The sequence below is a fragment of the Cardiocondyla obscurior genome, linkage group LG16 (genome assembly GCF_019399895.1).
Source record: "Cardiocondyla obscurior isolate alpha-2009 linkage group LG16, Cobs3.1, whole genome shotgun sequence".
NCBI classification, from domain to species: Eukaryota; Metazoa; Arthropoda; class Insecta; order Hymenoptera; family Formicidae; genus Cardiocondyla; species Cardiocondyla obscurior.
In genome coordinates this window covers 4,152,853-4,174,531 of record NC_091879.1, presented here as the reverse complement: position 1 = coordinate 4,174,531, position 21,679 = coordinate 4,152,853, and the positions used below count along the sequence as shown (strand labels likewise).

At 40.2% G+C, this 21,679-nt stretch overlaps 3 protein-coding genes across 9 annotated transcripts in view; 2 read left to right on the top strand and 1 right to left on the bottom strand.

Annotated features, from left to right (window-relative positions):
• Positions 1-1,630, top strand: part of LOC139109170 (box A-binding factor) — a 49,747-nt gene extending 48,117 nt beyond the window's left edge. For both annotated transcript variants that reach the window (XM_070668034.1, XM_070668033.1), the window contains exon 8: positions 21-1,630. In XM_070668034.1, the coding sequence (XP_070524135.1) occupies positions 21-400 (380 nt within the window). In that variant the 3' untranslated portion in view covers positions 401-1,630. The remainder of the gene's footprint in view (positions 1-20) is intronic.
• On the bottom strand, positions 1,621-11,148 carry LOC139109072 (uncharacterized). The gene is made up of 3 exons (XM_070667889.1): positions 11,064-11,148; positions 2,306-2,449; positions 1,621-1,973 (listed from the first exon to the last, which is right to left on the bottom strand). Exons 1-3 carry the CDS (start codon positions 11,146-11,148, stop codon positions 1,891-1,893), a joined length of 312 nt encoding a protein of 103 aa, XP_070523990.1. The 3' UTR covers positions 1,621-1,890.
• On the top strand, positions 2,964-20,328 carry LOC139109175 (transcription factor GATA-4). Of its 6 annotated transcripts, none has more exons than XM_070668045.1 (8): positions 2,964-3,288; positions 13,153-13,595; positions 13,675-14,281; positions 14,492-15,049; positions 15,941-16,066; positions 16,742-16,877; positions 18,128-18,293; positions 18,692-20,328. In XM_070668045.1, exons 2-8 carry the CDS (start codon positions 13,162-13,164, stop codon positions 18,783-18,785), a joined length of 2,121 nt encoding a protein of 706 aa, XP_070524146.1. In that variant the 5' UTR covers positions 2,964-3,288; positions 13,153-13,161; the 3' UTR covers positions 18,786-20,328. The 6 variants fall into 6 exon arrangements, with proteins under 6 accessions (XP_070524146.1, XP_070524144.1, XP_070524145.1 ...); XM_070668043.1 differs by having other exon boundaries at positions 13,123-13,595; XM_070668044.1 differs by lacking the exon at positions 2,964-3,288 and adding an exon at positions 10,320-11,389.
• The last annotated feature ends 1,351 nt before the right edge of the window (positions 20,329-21,679 follow it).

Genomic DNA, 21,679 nt, shown 5'->3' with positions numbered 1-21,679 from the left:
TTTTTATGTTGATTTTTCAGATCTTTTACACCCTTATGGCAACGTAAGAATGCGCAGCGACGTGTCTCAAGCGTCATATCCGGGCAGTACCTACAGCGTCCATTCCGCGAGAGGATACGTGACCTATCGACCCGTGTATTACGATTTAATTACTTCGCAGCAGCAGCAGCAACAGCAGCAGCAACTATTGGAAACCCATTCGCCAAAAATCGAATGCCCGTCTCCGCCTTGCACGCGCTCGCCCGGAATGGTCTCGGCCGGCCAATCGCCTGACCACCACCAGCTCACCTCGCCACATATCGTTACCCTAGGTAGTCCATCGAACAGTCCAGCCGGATCCAAAATTATACTAGACAATGGTCACCTCGAGAGGTCCACGGTAGTGTCGATATCATCTTAAGCGCGCTATTCTAAATTTTTCTATCGGCGCAACAGACGCTGGCCTGCTCAACTACTAAATAATTGAGTATTCGCGATAAGATTACTTTTCGATGGACGGGGGAGTCAGTCTGTCGCACGAATCCAAAGAGGACTGGAAAGGATCAATATCTCATACGGCCTAATGATACCTTCGGATTAAAATTTCTGTCCGAGAAGTAGCGATCGAAAAGTAGCCGATTCTCGACCGGGATCGAGCTCGGATCTTCGCTCGCTCGAACAGCCCGTGTCTCATTGCGCTATGATCGCCGCGTTATGCTGAATGTACTCCAGGAAAATTAGAAGCTCGTTAAGACAGACAACAAACGGAAACTTAGTAACGAAGTGCCCGCGTGTTTCAGAAAAATTAATAACTTTGATTTAACTGCTGCTTTCAATTCCTTTAATCAGCGGGACGAATTAACGACGCTCGCAATTTTTTTTTTCCTACGCGCATTGTGATATGCAGAATTGAAAGTTATATACCTTTTACAAATATGTGAAAATATGAAAAACAGTGCTGTTGTAAATAAGAATTTTAGAATGTTTTAAAACTAGAATTTTTCAGATATTTTGTTTGTTTGTTTTTTTAGAAGAAAACTTTTTAGAGGAACACGAAGTGCCTCTTTAAAAAAAAAAAAAAAAGAAAGAAACCCAAGTAGAAAATAAATTTCTTTGCTTATTTTATTCAATTTTTTTTTTTTTTTTTTACCAAAGAACGCTTTGATGAATTTTATGTTGACATTTAAGATAATACCAAATTACGAATGATATTGTATCTGTACATATATATATGCATATATGCGTACGTATATATACATGTATATATATAGGGGAATTTTCGTATGTAAGATTAAATATAAGTGACTTTATATTTTAGCGTAAATTTACATAAAAATATAAGGATATTCTAATATCCTTTTTAATAGTGGTTATGTAATATTTTCGATATACAATGAAATATATTGCGCGATAAAAATGATAAAGATAATGTAACATAATACAACTAAATGATAAGCATATAGCATTAACGGTGTATATTATATGAATAAATATATTTGACGGTTCTGCGAATAAATGTGTGCGAAAATTCACGCATTTTCTCCCTTTTATAATAAACCGAGTTGAGTTTTGTTAGCTAGCTGTATCAATATGTTAAATATATTTTCAAAATGTTGTGTATTTCTAAATAAAAATAGGATATTTTAAAGTTTCTTTTTTTTTCTTTTTTTTTTTAAGGCCATTAGAATTTAGTTTTAATGATTTATGAAATTAAATAATTTATATTTATGCCGCACGATAGCAATTTTATTCGAGCTTTTTATTTAAAAAATAGCATTTGGTGCGTCGTTTAAAATAATAATCCGCTTTTTTAATTATTGAATGAGCTATTTAAATTACATTGTACGCAAAGCGTTTAACAAGATTTCTCTATAACGTTCATCAAAACATCGGTTGACGAAAAGCGAGGAGTCAGTGAACGACCGAAAGTTTATCCTTGTGTGTTTTGGGTGATAATGCAATGTCTGGGCTAATCTTTGTAGCCTCATATGCCTCTGCACGCAGTGACGTAGTTCATATCGTGATTTATAAAGACTTGAGAGAGTAATCAGCTGCTACTTATATTACAAAGTCAGGCGCTATTCAACTTACAAAATTAAAACTCGTACTTCCGATTCAACATGCATTTCTACGAATACTAATAAATTTTAATTAATTAATAAGAATTTTTTTTATAAGTACAGGGAATCTCGTTAATCAAATAACTTTGAAATAATATTCTTAAAATATGTCTTTGCGCATTTTACGTTGAATTCAACGAATCTCGATTATGTACGTAGAACAATAGTTGTTACTGAATCATTGTCTTGTTACAACGACGTCTCACCTGACCGTCTTATCAGCGGTATTCTAGTGTGTGCTCTGTTACCGTGACAACAACCCTCCGCCTTCAGGCTCCGTTCCCCTCCTCCGGCGAAATGATAAAAAATGATAGGTATGAGCTTGTACACGGCAAGGCAAGGAAAGGTCCCTTGTCAAGGGGCACGAGAATAACCTGGGACCGAGGGTAAAGAAAAGGTAACTGTAAAGAAATGTACCGTACAAAAGATAAAGCTCTTTCCATTAATTTCAAATATTTAAGTTCCTTGTGCCAAGACTTTTTTTTTTGTAATATTTCCTTTTTGAATATCACCAGTATATTTTTTTTTTTCTTTTTCTTTTAATTTCTCCTTTCAATACACGGTTGTCTTTTCCTGAAACATTGGTCACATTTTACAGTGATTCGACCGAATAAAGGGGAACGTATTTTAGTACATAGATAATTTCTCGAAAGCTCTTTCTAATTTTTAACGCACCGAGCGGTTACTTAACTAGTTTTCTGGAAAAAGAGATCCTGCCGTCGTCGTTTCATTCGCGTTCGACCGTCGCAGTTTTTCCTGAGCCGCGATTTGATGTTATGCAAAGTCTCGCGGAGCGGCGGTACCAATATGGCGAGTCGCGGAAGGGATCCGCGGCGGTGGCCGCTTTGGAATCGTAATCGGTTAATATTTGATGGCACCGCGGATAAAATCGGAGCTTCGTTCTCACGCTACCAGGCGGCAGTTTTAACGACGACGACGACCACGGCGACGAGGAGTATTCGCACAGCAGGCCACCTCGCTCTCCTCGTGGAAGCGCACCTGTGTCAAGCGCGCGCCGCGTGCGTGTCTCGCTCACAAACTCACTGGTAGACGCAGTAACGACGAGGATCGGGCTCTAAGAACGTCGGAGCACAACGTGGAGCGTCGCGTGTAGCGTCACAAGTAATTCCAAGGGGAACACAGTCGTTTACTTCAACACCTCCTCCTCGTTCTCCTTCTTCGTTGACTCGTAAGTTGAAATCTCTCATCCTTCATCTCGCGATTTTCGGCATCGGGAAAATCTTTCGCCCCGTCGTGCAAAACCGGCGCGGTAATGAACGCGTCGAACAAATGGAACGCGACTTCGGTCGACGTTAACGACAGCGAAGTGTCGTCGTTAAATATGTATAATTGCTTTTTTTTTTTTTAATTAAAAACTAAACGTCGAAGAATAATGAAGCCTGAGACCGCGGTTTCGTAAATTTATGGAAGTCGGGAGCAGCGAATTCGCCCAGCGCGATTTTACCCGCTTGTTTCGTTGAAAGAGAGAGAAGGAGAGGTTTACGAGAGGAGGTCGAATGGAAGCGGGCATCCGTGGTAATGCGAGCAACGCCGTGCACGAAAGGAACACTTGTGTTTTATGTTCAGCCCGCGCCGACACTTGTGTTTTGTACGCGGTCCGCTTCCTTCTCCTCGTCAACGCGATCTCGATGTCAAAATCTAGACGCAAGTCACACCGATTCGATCGGCAGGTCTTCTTCTCACCTTCCTCCTCTTTCTTTCTCCCTTTTTTTGTCTTTCTGCTTTTTCTCCTCCTAATTTTTCTTTCAAGATCTCGCATCTTTTTCTTTTTTACTCCATCTCTCCCGAGGCCTTGATTCGCTAATTTTAAGACACGTCTGCGTGTGCGACTATAATTCGCGCGAACAATATTAATATGAATGGCTGAGGCGACAGTGAGCTCATTAAATTATGCATAATGTGTTCGGCAAACTCGATCGAAAATATTTGCGGATTTTTCAGCGCTCCCGTTTACGCGATATTAATTATTTTAATGTTTAATTAATCCACCCGCGTCTGGCTTATGAGCGAGACACATCTCAAACAACTAGGCCGCTCGGCAGGATCGTCGTCGATAGTGCAAATATCGTTAAATCCATAATTCAAATAAGTCGAAACACCGACGGTACGTATATTTATGACGGCAGATTTCGAACGGACGGATTTTCTAAGATAAAAACGTACCGAGGATTATTTTTTTCTACAAATTTCATAATACGATTATGCCTGATTGACGTTATATTATATTTTTTTCGCCTGCGCACCTGTACTAAGAGAAAAATCTAGCTACTTCCAGGAGCCAGAATTTTATAATATTTCCAACAATAATTATCATTGACCCGATTACATTTATAATTGACTCGATCAGGTTCATTTATTATTAGAAATATTATAAACCTATGGTTGAATGCAAAAGTCACTGTATTTTTCTCTCAGGGTGTTACATATTTTATTTTTAATCCTTCTACTTCGAATGCTATACGAATCCCTTCGGAATTATTACCACTCGCAGCTATCATCTCCTCGGAATAGCTCATTGACACTACATCGTATCACTAATTACATATCGGATTGCGCGCATGAATACTTATGAGAATTTCTTTCTTTTTTTTTTTAATTATTTATATCAATTCCATAATTGATGGCACTGTTCGAAAATCACTGAAACTCGTCGTTTTCATGCTCGCACACACTTCTGACAGAAAAGAAACTTTTATATACGAATTTTTAGTTTTTTTTTTCCCCCTCCTCGAACACGTTCGCTCTACTTTCGAGACGGCTGCCTGAACAGATTTTTCGATTTTACTTTTCGTTCGCACGTCGCAAGTCGCGCGGCATCGGCATCGGCGCTTCACGCGGCGTCTGGCACGAAACTATTTGCCGCCAGGAAGAAAGATATCCCCTGAGCGCAGATAATATTTTATTAATCATTAAGCACATAGCCGCCGTACATATAAGATAATGGGAATAATATCAGGCAATGACGATAATACTGTTTGTCGTGTACGTTAATTATTGGTCCTCGCGTCGCGGCCGACTTTCGCGCTGCCGCCGTCGGCGGCGACGTCTCTCTTCGATTATTGCGCCGATTTATCGAAGAAGCAATCAAATTTATTTTACGGAGGCAGCAACGAGTTACCTTGGCTCCGCAGGGAACGAAACTGTGATGGCGATCGAAAATTTCCTTTTGTTACGATTTTTCAGTATTTTTTTTTTTCAATTTGCACGGTGAACAAAGGGCATGTCAAACAGAAATAAAAACTGTCGAAAAAAATTACATGAGAAAATATTAATTACAAATTTGCTTGGAAAACATCACGTGTGTGGAACATTTTATGATCTCGAGTTATTTATGACAAAAATATATCATGCAACACAAAAGTGTATTTTACGTTAGAATTACGCTATTGTTAGACAAGTTGAAAGAGCTCATGAGATCTTTAGCTATCAATTAAAATTGCAGTAAATTATTTTTCTTTTTTCTTCTTGGGTTTTTTTCTTTTTTTATTTTTTTTATTTTTTTTTCCCAAGGTCCCGTTTTTATTCATAGCCGAATGAGCAGATACAAATATTGATACAAAAAGTTTCGATTCCACTGCAGAAACGCAAATACTACCATAGCCAACCAAATTTACTGCGCGCTTATTTTAACCTTTTTCTTTCTGAGCAATGTAACGCCTATAAAATCTCATATCCATAATATCGACGAGGCTGAACAATCTCTTTTCTTTCCGAGCAATAAAACGACTATAAAATGTCTCTCATAATAACGACGAAATTAAAGGAAAAAAATACCAATTGTCCGACTGAGTTTTGTTTCCAACTTTTTCATTTCTCATTTTCAAATATCTCGTGACAAGCTGGGTATTATATTTGCGACGAAAACAATGAACACGAAACTCTTGTTTATTTAACGCGGTCGTAGGAGCGATGTTAATCCCGTCGACGTTAAAATCGAGACAGTTTTCTGTCCCGTTGTAAATTTCAGTAATTGCGCTGTAAAACCTTCTTCATCTTTGCACGCGCTGCGAACGTGAAGCATAACTATCGAGTCACTTAAACACACGCTATAAAAGACTTGCGCGACCGCCATTTTGATGCACAGACATATGCGCTGTGCTTGATTATAAAATGATGACAAATTGCAATAAAGTTTTATTGACTTCTCAGGATTCAATGAGACGTAAAGAGCCTAGCTGTATTTCCGTTGCGTTGCATTTCCTTAAATTTCTTATTCCCGAACCACAACGCCGAATCGTAATTTCGAATCGTAATTCTTTTAATAGTTAAATGATAGAATCATTTCGTTTCCCTCCCGTTCTTGTAATAAAATTTAAATTTACATATTTTTATTGAGAACCGCGAGAAATTCAGTTTAAAAGTAAATTAGTGAAAAACTTTGAATTATTTTTTCGCGATATAAAATTATCTCTGCATCGATAAAACGTGCAAAAGAAAGAAAGTAATATTTTTAATTTTTGAACATTGCATATATAGGTATATTAATATTCTTTAAGCCGCATGATGTCAACGGGCGAAAATAAGATATCATTTTCACGTAGATTCTCAGCGATACCGATTTCGCGCGCACACAAGCGTGTCCCAATCACGTATCTACACACACCTGTACTTCTCTTTTTTTTTTTTACACGTACGACGATAAGGGGTTTCTACGTGGCTGATAAAGAAAATGGCCTCGGCGCGTTCGCGCCCCGTTTAATGACGTAAATCCTCTTTGCTCGCTCGATTTTTATTTTCGCCATGTTTGCCTCGGAGAAATATGAAAATTGGTCGCGTATTAAATTTCCAGCCGCGGAGTGGCTGTTCTAAACAACCTGCCACGTATCTCTCACTTTCGTCGTCACTTACGCCTCTTTTCGCGGACTTTTTTTTTTTGCGGTAACCAGCGTGCGCTCGTGTTTGTACGCTCCGTGAATTGCTCGCTGCTCACTCTGATAGATCTGCAAACTTTGCCTTCGTACGTCACGTGAAATTTCTTTTTTTTTTTTTCCCTCTCGAATCGAAATACGCGGAAAACTTCGGGGAATTCGCTCACTGGTGTCAAGATAACACTCGAAAAAGAAGGTTCGAGGTAGCCGCGGACGGTAGATACGCCGCGAAGTCGTACTTATTTTCGCGGGGCATCTCTTTCGGAGCTCACACTTATCAGCGATAATCGATTTCGCGCGTTGCATCTTGGCTGAAGTATGTTTGCCGATCCCGTACCCGTGTATATTCCCTCCCCGGCGGATTTGCGAAATGATTCACTTGGGAAAGTCCGCGGGCCGACACAGGCGGAGAAGTAGAAGCGGCCCTACGCGCTCCTGGCGAATCCGACGACTGAAATTATCATTTTAGCTGATATACTAGCTAATGTAAGGATGCAGTTTTATCTCTTATTATCATGGGAAACGAGATAAATCGCGATAGTGCCGTTTATTTTGACAGCGTGGCGGCACGCGCACCTCCCCATCGACGCCACGCTTTGTATATCGGTCCTGATATTCCCCGTTCAGGTGATCTTCGCCGGGTTCTCGGCCGCTCGGCTCTTACTTTCCCCTGTCTCCTTTGTTCTTCCGGTCTATTTATAACCGTATATCTACCACTTTTGCTTTAGGTGTGAAACAATAAAGCCGCGGCCGATAAAGATCGCGTGAAATGCGCGCGAGGCGCGCAACGTGGAAGGCAGTTTTATACTTGTAGAGATCGATCCTCTCGTTTGTATCCTGATTACCTCAAGTACGTGTTAAATATCGTTGTTAAATATTATTAAAATATGTAATTAATTTCTATTTAATTTTTATTTAAAAGCCATTCACCGAAGACTTTAATTTGTTAAAAATTAATTTCGAATGCGTAATAAAATATATAAAACGGACCGGTCTATGCGACCCTCGTACGAATAACAATAGAACGTAAAGGTCCACGGCATAATGAAAATTATGTACAAAAATAACAGTTTATGAATCGTTATCTCGTATTTGAGGAATGTCTGAGTTCTCGGCTATTTGAACTCAACGATTACACAATGCCTCTGGTTTCGTAATACAGTTTTTCCTTTTTTTTTTTTTTTCTTTCTTTCTTTTTTTTCTTGTTAGAAAAACAGATTCACCGAGCACGAAACGTTTGTTTCGGAATTTGATTGTGCGTCATCGCGTCGCTCAGAGATCTCTCCTGCAATTATACTCCATCACGTGTCGCAGTTACCTTTTGTTTGCCGAGTGCTGTTTGCCCGTCTTTGCGACATAACACGATTGTAAAATTGAACGATCGCCAAACTTCGCCCATTAAAGTTCTGTGTGCAGGTGGTTTAGCGCGGCTGCACCGCGCAAAGTTAATCCGCGCCGATGCGTTTTCTGGCCTCGTCGAATTGCTTTATCAAGCCATCGAGTCTCAGGGAAAAAGAGGGATCGGTTTTTATGGTTTCGTTGGAAATGCATAATACTCATTTGCGCTTCGCGAGAGACAATAACTGCTGAATTCATAAACCCGCTGTGCAAACGGCGAAAAATTTACACGATAACTTAAAAAAGAGAGAGAGAAAAAAAAAAAGAAATTAATGCGTTATTAATTTTTTTACGCGAATTCATTTATCGTATACTTATTAAAATCTTATTAAAAAATTTTCATTATTTTCCGACTAATTAAAAAAAAAATTAAACTGTGCAATATTAAATTCCATTATAAATGTAAAAACTTAATATCGTTAATGTTTTACGTTACGTAATCATTAAACGACGGATACCGGTGAGTTTCTAAGATTTTCCTAGCTTCGCGCCGTCAGTTATCTCGCGATTTAATCGTATACGTAGTTCAACGGGAAAATTATTACATGCCCGACGCAGCTTGTCCCACCGAAATTTCGGTGTGTTGCAATTGCGTATTGTAATCTCGTCTTCTTCTTTTGTCGTCGCTCGCAATAGCGCGCGCTTATCAGCGAAATATTGTTTCAAGAGGAAGCGCGGGTGTGTATGTGTGCGTGAATGTGCTCTTGATTTCTATCGAGCGGAGTCGCTTGCCGGTATCGCTGCGATCGCAGGTAAAAGTATCTGACAGCGTCACGTACGCCATTCCGGACAATTCCATGCGTTCAAAGGTTCGACCAGTAAATGTATTTGTTTCCCTCTTGAGCTTCGAGAAATCCTCCCGTGGCTATCGATCGTGAGGATTGATAAATTTATGGCGGCGAGCGCGTCCTTTTATCTTAATTACCGACTCGTCGAGATCGTGTCGGTTGATTCGCCTCAGAAAAATAGGGAACGCCGATTGTACGCGGTAAACCGACCGGCTGCTTCGTTTCGCCGGTTAATTAAACCCAGAAGCCGATTACGAAAATCAGGTGACTGACCTACGACTATGACGTGTTCGCGAAACAAGGGATTTTTTTTTTAAATATTTTTTTCTTTTTTTTTTAATTTAATTTTTTTGTCTTTGTCTATTGTACTTTCCGATGGTTGAACTTTTCTTTGTTAATTTAGACATGGTCGTAGACAATATAGTTTTTATACTCTGCTGCGGCGAGTCAGGTGTACGTCAGCGTTTGGTCATACCTTTCCTCAGGTATCAAAAATTGTGACGGTCCCATCGTTTCGTTTACAGAAATGAATCAGGTGCGCGATGACGCAAGTAATAGTCATTTTGAAATGACTCTTCCGCGCGTACGATATAATTATCATTACCGTTTTGCCCTTTTTTTTTTCTTTTAATTAATATTATTTTATTTTTTTTTTTTTCTCCTAACTTACGTACCTCGTGAGTGGTACGGATAATAATCAATCGGTATCGCGATGCCAAAAATTATCTACGATTGAATCCGTTCAGCTTACTATAAGTTGTTCGCGTACGTTATCGCGGGAATTATTTCAATATTATCGTTAATTACTGGATATTGGGGGGACACGAAGATAGAGACGTAAATACTGTAAACGTCGGAGCCGGCGTTCAGTTTCGTGATTTCGGAATAGGTGCCTCGGCACAGCCTGCTTTATTGAACGAGATAACATTACGAATTCGTCGGAACGATCTCGTTCTCTAAGTGGTCAGTGTACGTAGATGAATCATCATCCCCTTGTGGCCGAGCTATTCCCGTTACAAAATGGCGATGCAAGGCATTAGCAACGATGGCCGACGACGAGGACAAGATCTCGTGGACATGTTTCGCTCCCTCTGCGTCCCTCGTTATCTCTCGTCGTCGCTTCATCGCTCTTATCAACGAGCAAACAAACGGACTCCCTCTGCGACCTTTTTCCCCCCGGACCGTCATGCGTGTAATTCGTTCAATCCGACCGGACAGAATCACGAACGCATGGTCTCGTTGGACTTTACCGTCATATCTGACGGTGTAATACAAACAGCGTCTATGTAAGCTAACCGACGATTGCGTAAAAAATTTGTGTACGAAGTGTCACGAAATACCATTAAAAATATAAAGCCCGAAAAAAAAAAGAAAAAAATATATTAAGCTCCCTTATTTCATGCTGACGACGGAAAGATTCAATTTCGAAAATAATTAAACCCTTAATGCTGCAGACGAATTTTTTCTAAATTCGGGGAGGGGGAGTATGCAGAGTTCGCCGGTCGGGGAAAAAATAAAGCGGGAGGGGAGAAAAAATTAAAAAAAAAAAATATATATAGAAGTAAAACGCACGAAGTTTTACATCAGATTTTTGCGTCGAACTGCAAGCTACGAAAGACGAGAAGCGATCGATTCTTGCCGGCAATAGCAATAGCCACGAAGAATCTCGCTATCGGCTGACCAATGAGGCGCAAGGGTCCGCCCAATCGGTCGCTCCCGCTGCACGTAGTAGTATATCCATCTAAATTGTCCGCCGCGCGTTTTCCATGCAGTTCCTCTCTCTTTTCTTCGTTCTCACGTTCCCCACTCTCCGTCCCTATTTTCCACGCAGTCTCTTTCTCTTTCTCTCCCGCCTCGTTTAGAATCAGGCACCAGAAAGTAATGCTCACCGACGTGAGCTTTGCTACGATTCCACCTCTTTCCTTCCACCTTCCGTCTCTTTGTGGGACACCACGACGAGTCATCTCTTGCCATCCTCAGTCCTCAACTCAGTTGCAAAGCGCTTCCCGTCGGCGGAGCGTCTTACTTTCGAACATCATCGTCGTCGGTTAAGTTCTCTGGCCGCGGATACTGCCGAGTGTGCACGCCGCGCATTTTTTACATGCTATCAATTTGAGTACATCGACATACTCGGATCCGGAGGGTGTTCGTTGACGGGGCTGCGGTATCAAGAGTAACCCTACGTCGAGCTCCAATGCGACACGCGACTAACGAGGTATCAGTGAATTGTCATCTTGCACGAAAAGCTTAAAAAAAATTATCGACCGGACGACGCAGCCGTCTTGCACCTTAGAATTAATTTTTTTTAATCGCCGCTATCTACATGTTTTTCATCTAGTTACAGACAGGTTTCGTTGCACTCCCTTTTGCAATCGTATCGATCAATAAAAGTATAATCAGCACGAGGCAAGTTTGATGCATAGTGCATTGAGTAATTCGGTATTATAATTAAAGATTGAAACAGAAATTTATTTAGCGACTGTAGAATTTTCATTATTAAGCTTCATTAAGTTTATTTATTAACGTTATCTCTTATCGCTGCAATATTTTTTGTGCTCTGGCCACCATAAGTTTTCTACGAAATTCATCACGAAGTTTACCTACGAATAAAATTTTCTCCGGCTGTTTTGTGATCTTAAATTGTTATTTAAATTTACATCGCAATTAATTTTTTTTTTCTTTTTTTTCCTTCTTTTTTCGTTAACTTTATTACACCACCGCGGCAATAAGTCTCAACGTCGATGTTGCGTTACGATTTGATTTCACGCTCGCGATATCGGAGTACGAATTGCGAGAGATCATCGCCGATGAAGGTGTACCGGAAGTCGCGCGAGGTCTTTGTCAAAGAAAGAGAAGCGTCGCGTGCTTCTTGCGCCGGAAGTCGGGACTTGACATTGCCAAACGGAAGTGTGACGCAGGACAAACAGTATCTCTCGCATTTTTTTCTCGAGACGGACGAGGCGTGTCCCCGGTTCTTTCCCTCTTCGCCGCCTCTCGTCACTAAACCTGTTGCGCACGTTTCTGCCATAACATTTTCGTGTCGCGTGCCTAGAAGAATCATCCGAACGGATGACTAATCGAGTTCGGAGGACCGTTAGCTCTCATCCTGTCGATCAAACTTTTAGCCGTCAGGCCGTGGCTTGATTCGTTAGGAATTCGAAGACGTAATTAAGTAATTGATATTAAATTTCACGCGGATTTTAATTGTTTTCACGGAGCTTGCATTATTATATTTTTTTTGCAAGATCGCTATTGAATATCGATCAACGCTGTACACGACGGGATATTAAATTGTTCCTCGTGTAATTGTCGAATAATATTTATCAGAAATTCTTTCTCCTAAAAAAAATTAATAAATCTGTTTCGAGGGTATCTTAAAATATGCAACGTTGAGTACTAATTATTTTTTTGACCAGCGAAGAAATTGTCCGCAATGATATTACTTGAATTCTCTAAAATAAACGTTATTGGCGAAGGTAAAAGTTTCCGCACGATCGCCGACCTAGACACCAATCTCATCTGTTATCCGGTTGAAAATCCGACATATGACTTTACTTGTACCGTTCCGTTATCGCGACGATAACGCTATTCTAGCTTTTGCGCGCGAGTTTTTGCACGTGGCCGCGTTGTTGCCTGTCATTAACATTTATATTACGTTGTTCAGGATAATTAAGAGATCCCGAAGAGATCTTGCATTTATCTTCTCGCTAACAATAAGCCAGAATAAATAACGTAACATATAATAGAGTTTCCATTTAATTATTCTTGTCGCAAACGATAAGAATAATTAAGAAATAAATAATATTATAAAATTAATAAGGGGACCGTGACGAGCAACGATATTAATCGCGGATGCACCGACGAAACTGGAGTTAACGGATTTAAATATCCCACGCATGAGATAAAATAATTATAATCTCCCTAAAATAAAGCCTCCACCTTATTTAGGAAGTGATGAAAGAGACGTTGGTAAAACAGGAGATCAAAATGGAGTGGGACGGTCATCGCGCGGATGACAACCCATCGCAAATACCTGTGACGGAAGACCAGACTACCGGAAGTCCTCAAAGCGTAATAACGACTAGAAGACACGTGAGAACGATCACGACCGCCGGCCACATCACGGAGGGGATCGCGGAGGTCGATCCGGAATCGCCGGACTCGAACTCGGTCGTCGGGGGCCTTCACCAGGGACTGCAGCAAAGAAATGAGCAGCACGAACAAGCCCGTAATTTTCAAGACGAGCAGCAACGGACTCAAGCGCAGCAACACTACGTGCAGATTTCTCACGCGGGCAACGAAGATCAACAACGATCGGTGGACCAGCAGCGCGTCGTTTACGCCGCTGGACAGGAGGTCCAGGTCGAAGTCGCCGAGGCCTCCGACGCTACCATCACGCTCACGGTTAAGGAGCCGCCCAGGTAAGAATTAATTGAATCGATAGCTCGAATTAATAAACGAATCGGGGAGATATTCAAACGTGATTTCCACCCACGGAAGATACGAGACACCCGCGCCGGACAGAATGGAGGACCGGATGTACGCGTACTCCGACGGCCACGACGTCCGCAGGGAGAACCACGTAATTACCGTACAAGTGCCCGATCATCGACGAGCCCAGCCGGCCGGGCACCAAAGATTTAGCCCCCACGAGAACCATCAGACTTCCGAGACGAGCGCGGGCGCCCGGTACCAGACGTCGCCGGTATTGACCACGACGGAGGACTACGACACCTCGACGATCGTCACGCAATCGGGATCCACGGTTCACCTCGGGTCAACGGCGCCGCCGTACTCGCCTCCGATCGACAACATACGCACCGGCCAGCAGCAGCTCGTGGCGACGAGCTACGCCGACGCAGGAAGTGTCGTCAAGTACGACGCCGAGACCACAGCCGCCGCGGAGACTATCAAGGCTTCTAACACGTACACCATACATACGCTGGAAACGGTCGCCATTCCGCCTACTCAGACCGTTCAGTACACGCAGTATTTATCCGGCGGCGAGACTTTTCAACCGGCGTCGACTTACAGCTACGCTAAGCCGGGGGACCCCGTGATTTTAACGTATCCGTCAGGAGCTCAGCTCGGCTCGAGAGTCACCGAGGTAAGAAATCACGACAAGTTCGCTTGGTCGCTTAATTACGTCACATTTTAAGTACAAATTTATAGTTTCTAACTACCTCTCTATATTCAAACTTTCTATATTTAAACCTTTTATATTAAAAAAATTAAACTTTTTTATAAAAAAAAAAAAAATTAAAATTAAAAATTAAAAAAAGGTCTTAAAAAAATCTACGTTTTGTTCATGCAACAGGTAGAATCCGGCAGCGCGTACATGAAGGGTGATCCTACGCTGGCGTCATCCTTGGCCGCTAGCCGAGCGGTTCCACTGCAGCATTACGAGCAGTCCAGCTCACCGAGTTCTCAAGTAACGCTGTACAGCCCGGGCGCGGGTTCGTACCAATACGTGAAGCCTTCTTCGAGCGATCCCTACTGGCCAAGCAACACCCCATCGCCTCCGAACTTAGAATACGTACAAGGCTATCCAGGTATCACCGCGATCTCCGTCAGCGATTCCGCTAACGTGCAGCTGTATCCCGGCGGATACAGCGTTTCCGCGAGCGGAAACGGGCCGCCACCTTGGGCCAGTTTACCGCTCCCTGGAACGGACGAGGCATTCGAGAGTGCCGTCATAGCGACGGAGCCTAAAGAGTGCGTCAACTGCGCGGCCAGTATGACACCGTTGTGGAGAAGGGACGGCACCGGTCACTACCTTTGCAACGCTTGCGGACTTTACAATAAGATGAATGGCGTCAACAGGCCACCGATGCGATGCCCTAAACCGAAGCAGTCGGTTGCGCCGGTAAACATTGTGCGAATCCCGAGATTACAGTAATATAATTATCTAAATCTGTAGCATTAATATTATCTTAGTAGTTCGAGAGTTGTTTTAAAAAAATAGCCCTCAGTCTATATATTTTTTTTCTTTTTTTTTTTTAATCTTTCTTTCTGTTCTATTATTTTTTTTTATGATTATTAATTTCTTTATTTTTTTTTTACAGCCTAGTGCATCGAATTAATTTGAATCGCTTTAGCTTAAATAACTTTTACTTAAATTTTGCACTGCCCTCATTTAATTCAGTTCTACGTCGGAAGTTCTAATTGCTGGGTCCGAAAATTGTTTGACCGTTCGCGAAAATGAGGCCGCCGGTATTTACCCTGATAAATTTTACCTATGAAGCGTACATGGCTTCGATATTAAGTAACATTCTCGCTCCCTCTGTCTCTTTCTCTCTCTCTCTGTCTCCCTCTCTCCTCCCCGTTTCCCTGCCGCTACCAAAGACAGAGGGAAGAGGAACGTTATCTCGAGCAAATAATCACTACGGGACTCGCTGGCGGCTGTTTGCTCTATTTTTCTCGCTCCGAGCACTCCCATTTCGTTGTCTCGATTCTTCAAATACTCCCCGTCTGTCGACGGCGTCGCAACATTTCATGTCGTCATCGACCACCGAGGTGACGATTCTCCCACGAGCTCTCTCTTTACACTTGCAACGAGTACATTTTCGATTTCACCCTCCCCGCCCTCTTCCAATCGCTTGTAATTTTTAATTATCCAGCCCGAGCATCGCTAGCGAAAGATAACTCAATTTCGCAATTTTCTACCGCGTTATCACTCAACTTTTATTTATGTCTTTCCGTTCTTTATTTTGCAATTAATACGAATTTGCAAAAATAACACGAAAACGCTCTCCGTTTATTGCAGACTAACGTACGAAGGACGGGGGTGCAATGTGCAAATTGTAGTACAACCAACACGACCCTCTGGAGACGAAACAATAACGGCGAGCCAGTTTGCAATGCGTGCGGTCTTTATTTCAAACTGCACAGCGTAAGTTTGAAAATTATATATACGTTCGTCAATTACTTAATACTTTATTTGAACAAGATTAAAATTTTTTTTTTTTATTTTAATCTGCAATTATCGAAAGTGACCTAACACGCGGTAATACGGCGAAAAAAAATGACGTGTCAATTATTCTCAATTATTCAATTAAAAAAGCAGCAAGTTTCATTTCCTATCAGTGATACTTTCGAATGACATTCCGAGTAACAGAACTGTTGAAACGCCTTTTATGTTCGCGCAATATAAAAACGCGAAGAAGCTGGAGGACAAATTTTTTTTAATTAACATTAATCTTACTGCGAACTGGTCAGCACGTCGTTATCGGACTTTTTGCGATCGCCAGCCGCGATAACGGCGACTTGATTGTTTTTACACGTGAGACGACCCCGTCTCGGCGGTTGAAGAGGAGCGCAGCTTATCGCGCGAATCTGCGCGAGCGATCGTGACAATAAATTTAATTAAAACAGAGAGATCGATGCGCGTCCGTTACTTTTTTTTTTTTTTTTTTTTAATTAGCCGCAGCGAAAATTCCAAGTACGGGCGGCGGTAACAATACGGTAGAAATAAAGAAACGGCTGGTTCTAACTAGCCGAAGATCACTTGAAGAGGCAACTGTTCGCGATCTCTCACGCTAAAATGTATTTCGATTAACCCGTACAGGTGAACAGGCCGCTGAGCATGAAAAAAGAAGGGATACAGACGCGAAAGAGGAAACCTAAAAATCACTCGAGCATCCCCGGAAGTTTAGCCGGCCCTAGTGGACTCCACAAGACCGACATCAAGTCCAGTCTACTTGGTGAGTCTTCGGTGAGCAAGTCATATACAGTATTATTTTTTTTACTAACACCCTTCATCAGCTGGCATTTTAACAACCGCGCGCATCCTCATCACGTAGACTAGCGTTTGCCAAAAATTTGGCAGTCTAACAAACTTCATTTTTTTCAAAACGCCCGTCGAGCATCTAGATTAACTAGATCAGGTGTACCTACAGGTGGGAGTCGGTGGAAACGCGCGGGTTGAATTTCAGAGCTAAAAATCGGGCCTTAATCGGCCATTATCGTCGTGTAAATAATAACTAACCGGTTTTCCTCCGCGGACAAATATCATTCTTCACGGAGCGATCGGCCAATAATTCCCGTCCCCGGCTATCGGCAATCGTGATGGCCGACTAAACACACGCGAGCACGGCGAGGGGAGGGAAGCTCTGACAAGAGCATACAACAACCGATAGTGCCTCGGATTGGCCGGGGCTCGGAATATATTCCGATAGCGGCTAACGCATACTTCTCGATCGATGGAGGATTAACCTGAAGAATAAGCACGCGTTGAGATACGCGGGAAAGAAACGTGAAGCCTCCGACTAGTGAATATTTTTTTTTTTTTCTCTTTCTCGAGCGTGAAACTGCAATAGAATTGAATTGAGAAAAAGTATTAAGAAACGCATATGATTTTTGAAAGTAAAACTTTACGATTTTTAATTAATTAAATAAAATCGCAGCGCGTTCAGTTAAAACATAATTTTTTTTATTTACTGTAATAACGTTATTGTACGATGTTCCGAATTAACGTGACCAATTCGTTATTAAATTTGGATTACAACGCGTCGGCCGCTCGGTCCAAGCTCCTTCGGTTTCGCGAAACTCGGATGTAGAAACAGTGAATAATAAATTCGCGAAATTTTACGCAAGTTCTTATCTTTCCCGAAAATCACGCCGCGGCCTTGGTTCACTTCCTAAGTGAACGGCAAAATAAAGATTAAAATCGATTAATGATCATATGACCATATTCTCGAATATTCATCGCGATAAGAAGTTGACAGCCAAACTTTTACGTGTAATTAATTAAAATAACTGAGGATATAAAAAACAAGATAATTACTGACAAAAAAAAATTCTGGTATTTTTTACGAATTATACTAACATAATAAAATACTGTACGTATAAGCACGTATTGCTTGTCGGAAGAAATTAAAAGTAATGCGGAGGGATGATTAACGCGTGAAATTATCATGATAATATTATATATATTTTTTTTTTAATTTTGCAGTGGACTCGTTGCAGTTGAACATGTACGCAAGCGGGGGTGGGAGTAATGGAGGGGTCGAAGAACATTGTCTTCCTGTAGGTACACCAACTGGAACACAATTAGGGCACGCACATTCGCCTCTTGCATTACCTACCGCCGCCGTATTGAATCGCCAAACCACCCTTACGTAAGTCATTCCGCTTAAAAGTATTTGTGCTAAAGATTTCAAAGCATGGCAAATTATTTTCGTTAATAGACCGGGTATTAAAAAAAATAATAAAGTCGATGTAACTTCAAACAGAAAAAATGAAAAAATTGCAAAACGATTGCACGAACAGTAAAGAAGAAATTAATAAAAGTAAATATACGTAGAGTAATTAAATTTTAATTAACATTAAAATAGAAGTGATGAAATAAAAAGTTAAGGATTTAATTATTGACGTAAAATTATATTTCGCTCAAAGTTTGAATTTTATAAATTTGTAAATTTAAAGATAATTTAATATTGAAAAAAAAAAATTTTGTTGACTTAGAAATTTTATAATTTTATTATTTTTTAAAATTAATTTAGTTTTTAAATTTCAGCGTGCCACCACTAGAACCAATCACTAGTCAATCCAGCAGCGACATCGCCTCGGTTATAACATCAACTACGGTTGCTCATGCTGAGAAATCGTGAGCACTATTCTGTTCTGTAGAAATCTATAGAAATTCTGTACTTGCCGACTGTAGCTGTAACGCGATCGTGTTATCAATTTTATTGGGTTCAACAACGAAATACGTTGACTATTGCCGAAATACCGATTGCATCAAATGCAAATAAAATCATATTGTACAAAAAAGAAAATAGCATTATGCATTATGAATATTTGTATTCACTTAAATTTGGCGCCGAAGAAATACACTTAATCTTCATAATTTTAACTTTCACATGGAACACTGGGTTACAATAATCCAGCAAATTTTTTTAAAAGTAGAATTTAAAGAAAAAAGTATTTTTTTAATATTCCTAACATATTTCTTTTTACTAAAAAATTTTCTTTGGCGTAAAAAAAAAAGAAAGAAAAAAAATAGTTTTAAAATTAATGCATTAAATTTTGAAATATGAGCAAAAAAAAATAGAGTTGCCAGGATACGGTGCCATATGAAAGTAAAACATGAAGGATAAAGTTTTTTTTTTGCTAAACGTTCTAACGTTTATCGATATAAAACCAAAGGAATAATTTCCTTTTCAATATCTAATTATCTTTTTAAATTAGAAAACAATTTTTTAAACTGTGTTCCTATATCGCTTATTTATATTTATTGTTAGGCGTTAATTTTACCTAATCATTTATATACCAGCTCTTGAGAAGCTTCATAGCGTGGCACATTGTAATCGATACATTTATCCTGTTCTCTTCTACTCTTTTGCTTTCCGTCGTGTCGACTTTTACATGATAATCAAATGTTTTTTAGGATTCGATGCATAATCGGTAATGCCTGTCCGCGATCTTTTTCCCCGGATCTTGTACTACCGATATTGCAGAGACTACGTCGCAGAGAAAGCCTGAACTGATACGCTCCCTATGCCAAGAAAGGCGGCGGAGGAAAAGAAAAAGATCATTACGTTTTATCGAGAAAATTCAAAATTTAAATAAAAATTTAATTTCTATTTTTTTTTTTTTTAATATATCGCAAGTAATTAATCTTCTTCTTTTCCAACGAATGCGTTCTTCCTAAGTTTCTTTTTTTTATCGGCAATACGCGACATATGAGGCATATAGAATATTAATTTTTAGATAGTGCGATACATGCAAGATGCGTTTCGAATAATTAATGCTAGATTTATCGTGCGGCTTGTTACTACGCGGCATGTATTTTCGTCTGTGTGTCGAATTTTGTAAATATGCTCTTATGCCGTGTGATCCAAAGAATCATGTATACCTAGATATATCGATGTATAGATGTATATATATAAAATTCCTTTTTTTTTTTCCCTCCAAAGAGTAATATATAACGTAAATTACCAACGTACTTAGAAATACCTTGCAAATCGCTTTCTTCAAGATGGAAATTCGATGCCTATCAGAGTCGGACCCAGATTTTGCAGAACAGTATTTATTTTATATGTATTATAAGTGCGACTAGACCAGGAGAGATAAATATATATATATACATTTTATTGTATCACAAAAATTGCAAGTTATAAATTAATTGAAATAAAACAATTATAGATTGAACGCAGCAGATTTTTAATTTTATCCCGTGTAAATTTTCACAGTCTTAATTAATTGACGTATAATAAACCGGGAACCCGATTATTTTGCTGTCCGCTGGCGATTCATCATATCTTAATATTTGAAGAAGAGTTCTCGCGAAGATAGCACCCGTTCACGTAATTATCTACGCTTGCGACGTGTATTTCATTAATTGACACGTCAAGGATAGCCAATTAAACTATTTAATTAACGTCGCACAAAAATTTATTTATAGCGTGACATCCAAGCGTGAATAATAAAATACGCGGGGTCCATTATCATTGATCTAATTGTATCAATTAATACGTCTCCTTTTTTTCCCTCCCATTACACCAAGATAATCTATTTATTTCAAATACGACGCGCTACGACTACGATAAAAGTTCCGCATTCCCTAATTATAGCAAAAAAAATTATAAGCTCGTTGTTCATTAGTAATTATATTAGAAGCCACTAAGTTCTTGCTGTAGATAAATTTATTAGAGAATATTTCGTACGCGAACAAACGTTTTAATTTCATAAAAGGTCTCGTAAACAATTTTATAACGTTTGCGCTAAACAAAATCCGGTATCTTTGGTGTGCGTATACGCGTACGAGAAAAAGCAAAAATTGCGAGATGCAAAGGAGAACAGATATGAATGGGAGAAATGTAGAGAGAGAGAGAGAGAAAGGAAGGTAGAGCGCTGGACCACAGGTAAAAGGTGACGGGCGAAGAGAAGGAAAGGCATCACGAGGGGATAAAAGAGAAAAGGAGGCAAGAGTCCATCAGCCTAAAGAGCGGCTATCGTGCCGGCTAAGGGCTATTCCATGTTAGCCACTTTCCCGAGCTCCTTTTTTTCCACCTCTTTATTCCCCTCCGAGGCTCCCTTCATACCGTGGCGCAAACGTGGCGCCGCCCTCGAGAATCCCTTCCCCGTGTTCTGTTCACCAAAAGTAACCTCTCCGTCGTTCGATCGCGGCTACTTCGACCTGTCCTTCCTTCCACCGGGAGAAAAGGTTCTCCCTGTCATCGCCTCTATCATCAATTTTCTTTCGCGAACAATTTTGTGAATTGTAATTCATCGTTTTTTTTTTTTTTTTTTTGAAAAAGGGTTTTAGTGCGTTAAATAAAATTATAAATCCTCCCTCCATAAGAAAATTTACAAGTAAAAGTATTTTACAAATATTTTTCTTAACATACATATATACTGCATAAATACTTGTGTAATTTAATTTATATGTATATACCTATATTGCAAAAAAAAAAAAATTATATACGGCTTTATTACACAAACAGTAAGAAATGATTTAATTTCCAATTGGCATTATATATTTATTTTATGTACATTTATT

Bases quoted from the DNA above. Each gene is read 5' to 3' on its own strand.
- LOC139109072 (XM_070667889.1), bottom strand. From the start codon at position 11,148: ATGGCAAGAGATGACTCGTCGTGGTGTCCCACAAAGAGACGGAAGGTG. The intron at 2,450-11,063 runs GTGAGCATTACT...CCCCTTGACAAG, and splicing joins TCGTAGCAAAGCTCACGTCG to GGACCTTTCCTTGCCTTGCC. The intron at 1,974-2,305 runs GTGAGACGTCGT...CACTGCGTGCAG, and splicing joins ACCGCTGATAAGACGGTCAG to AGGCATATGAGGCTACAAAG.
- LOC139109175 (XM_070668041.1), top strand. From the start codon at position 11,369: ATGCGACACGCGACTAACGAG. The intron at 16,067-16,741 runs GTAAGTTTGAAA...TAACCCGTACAG, and splicing joins TTTATTTCAAACTGCACAGC to GTGAACAGGCCGCTGAGCAT. The intron at 18,294-18,691 runs GTAAGTCATTCC...TTTAAATTTCAG, and splicing joins AATCGCCAAACCACCCTTAC to CGTGCCACCACTAGAACCAA.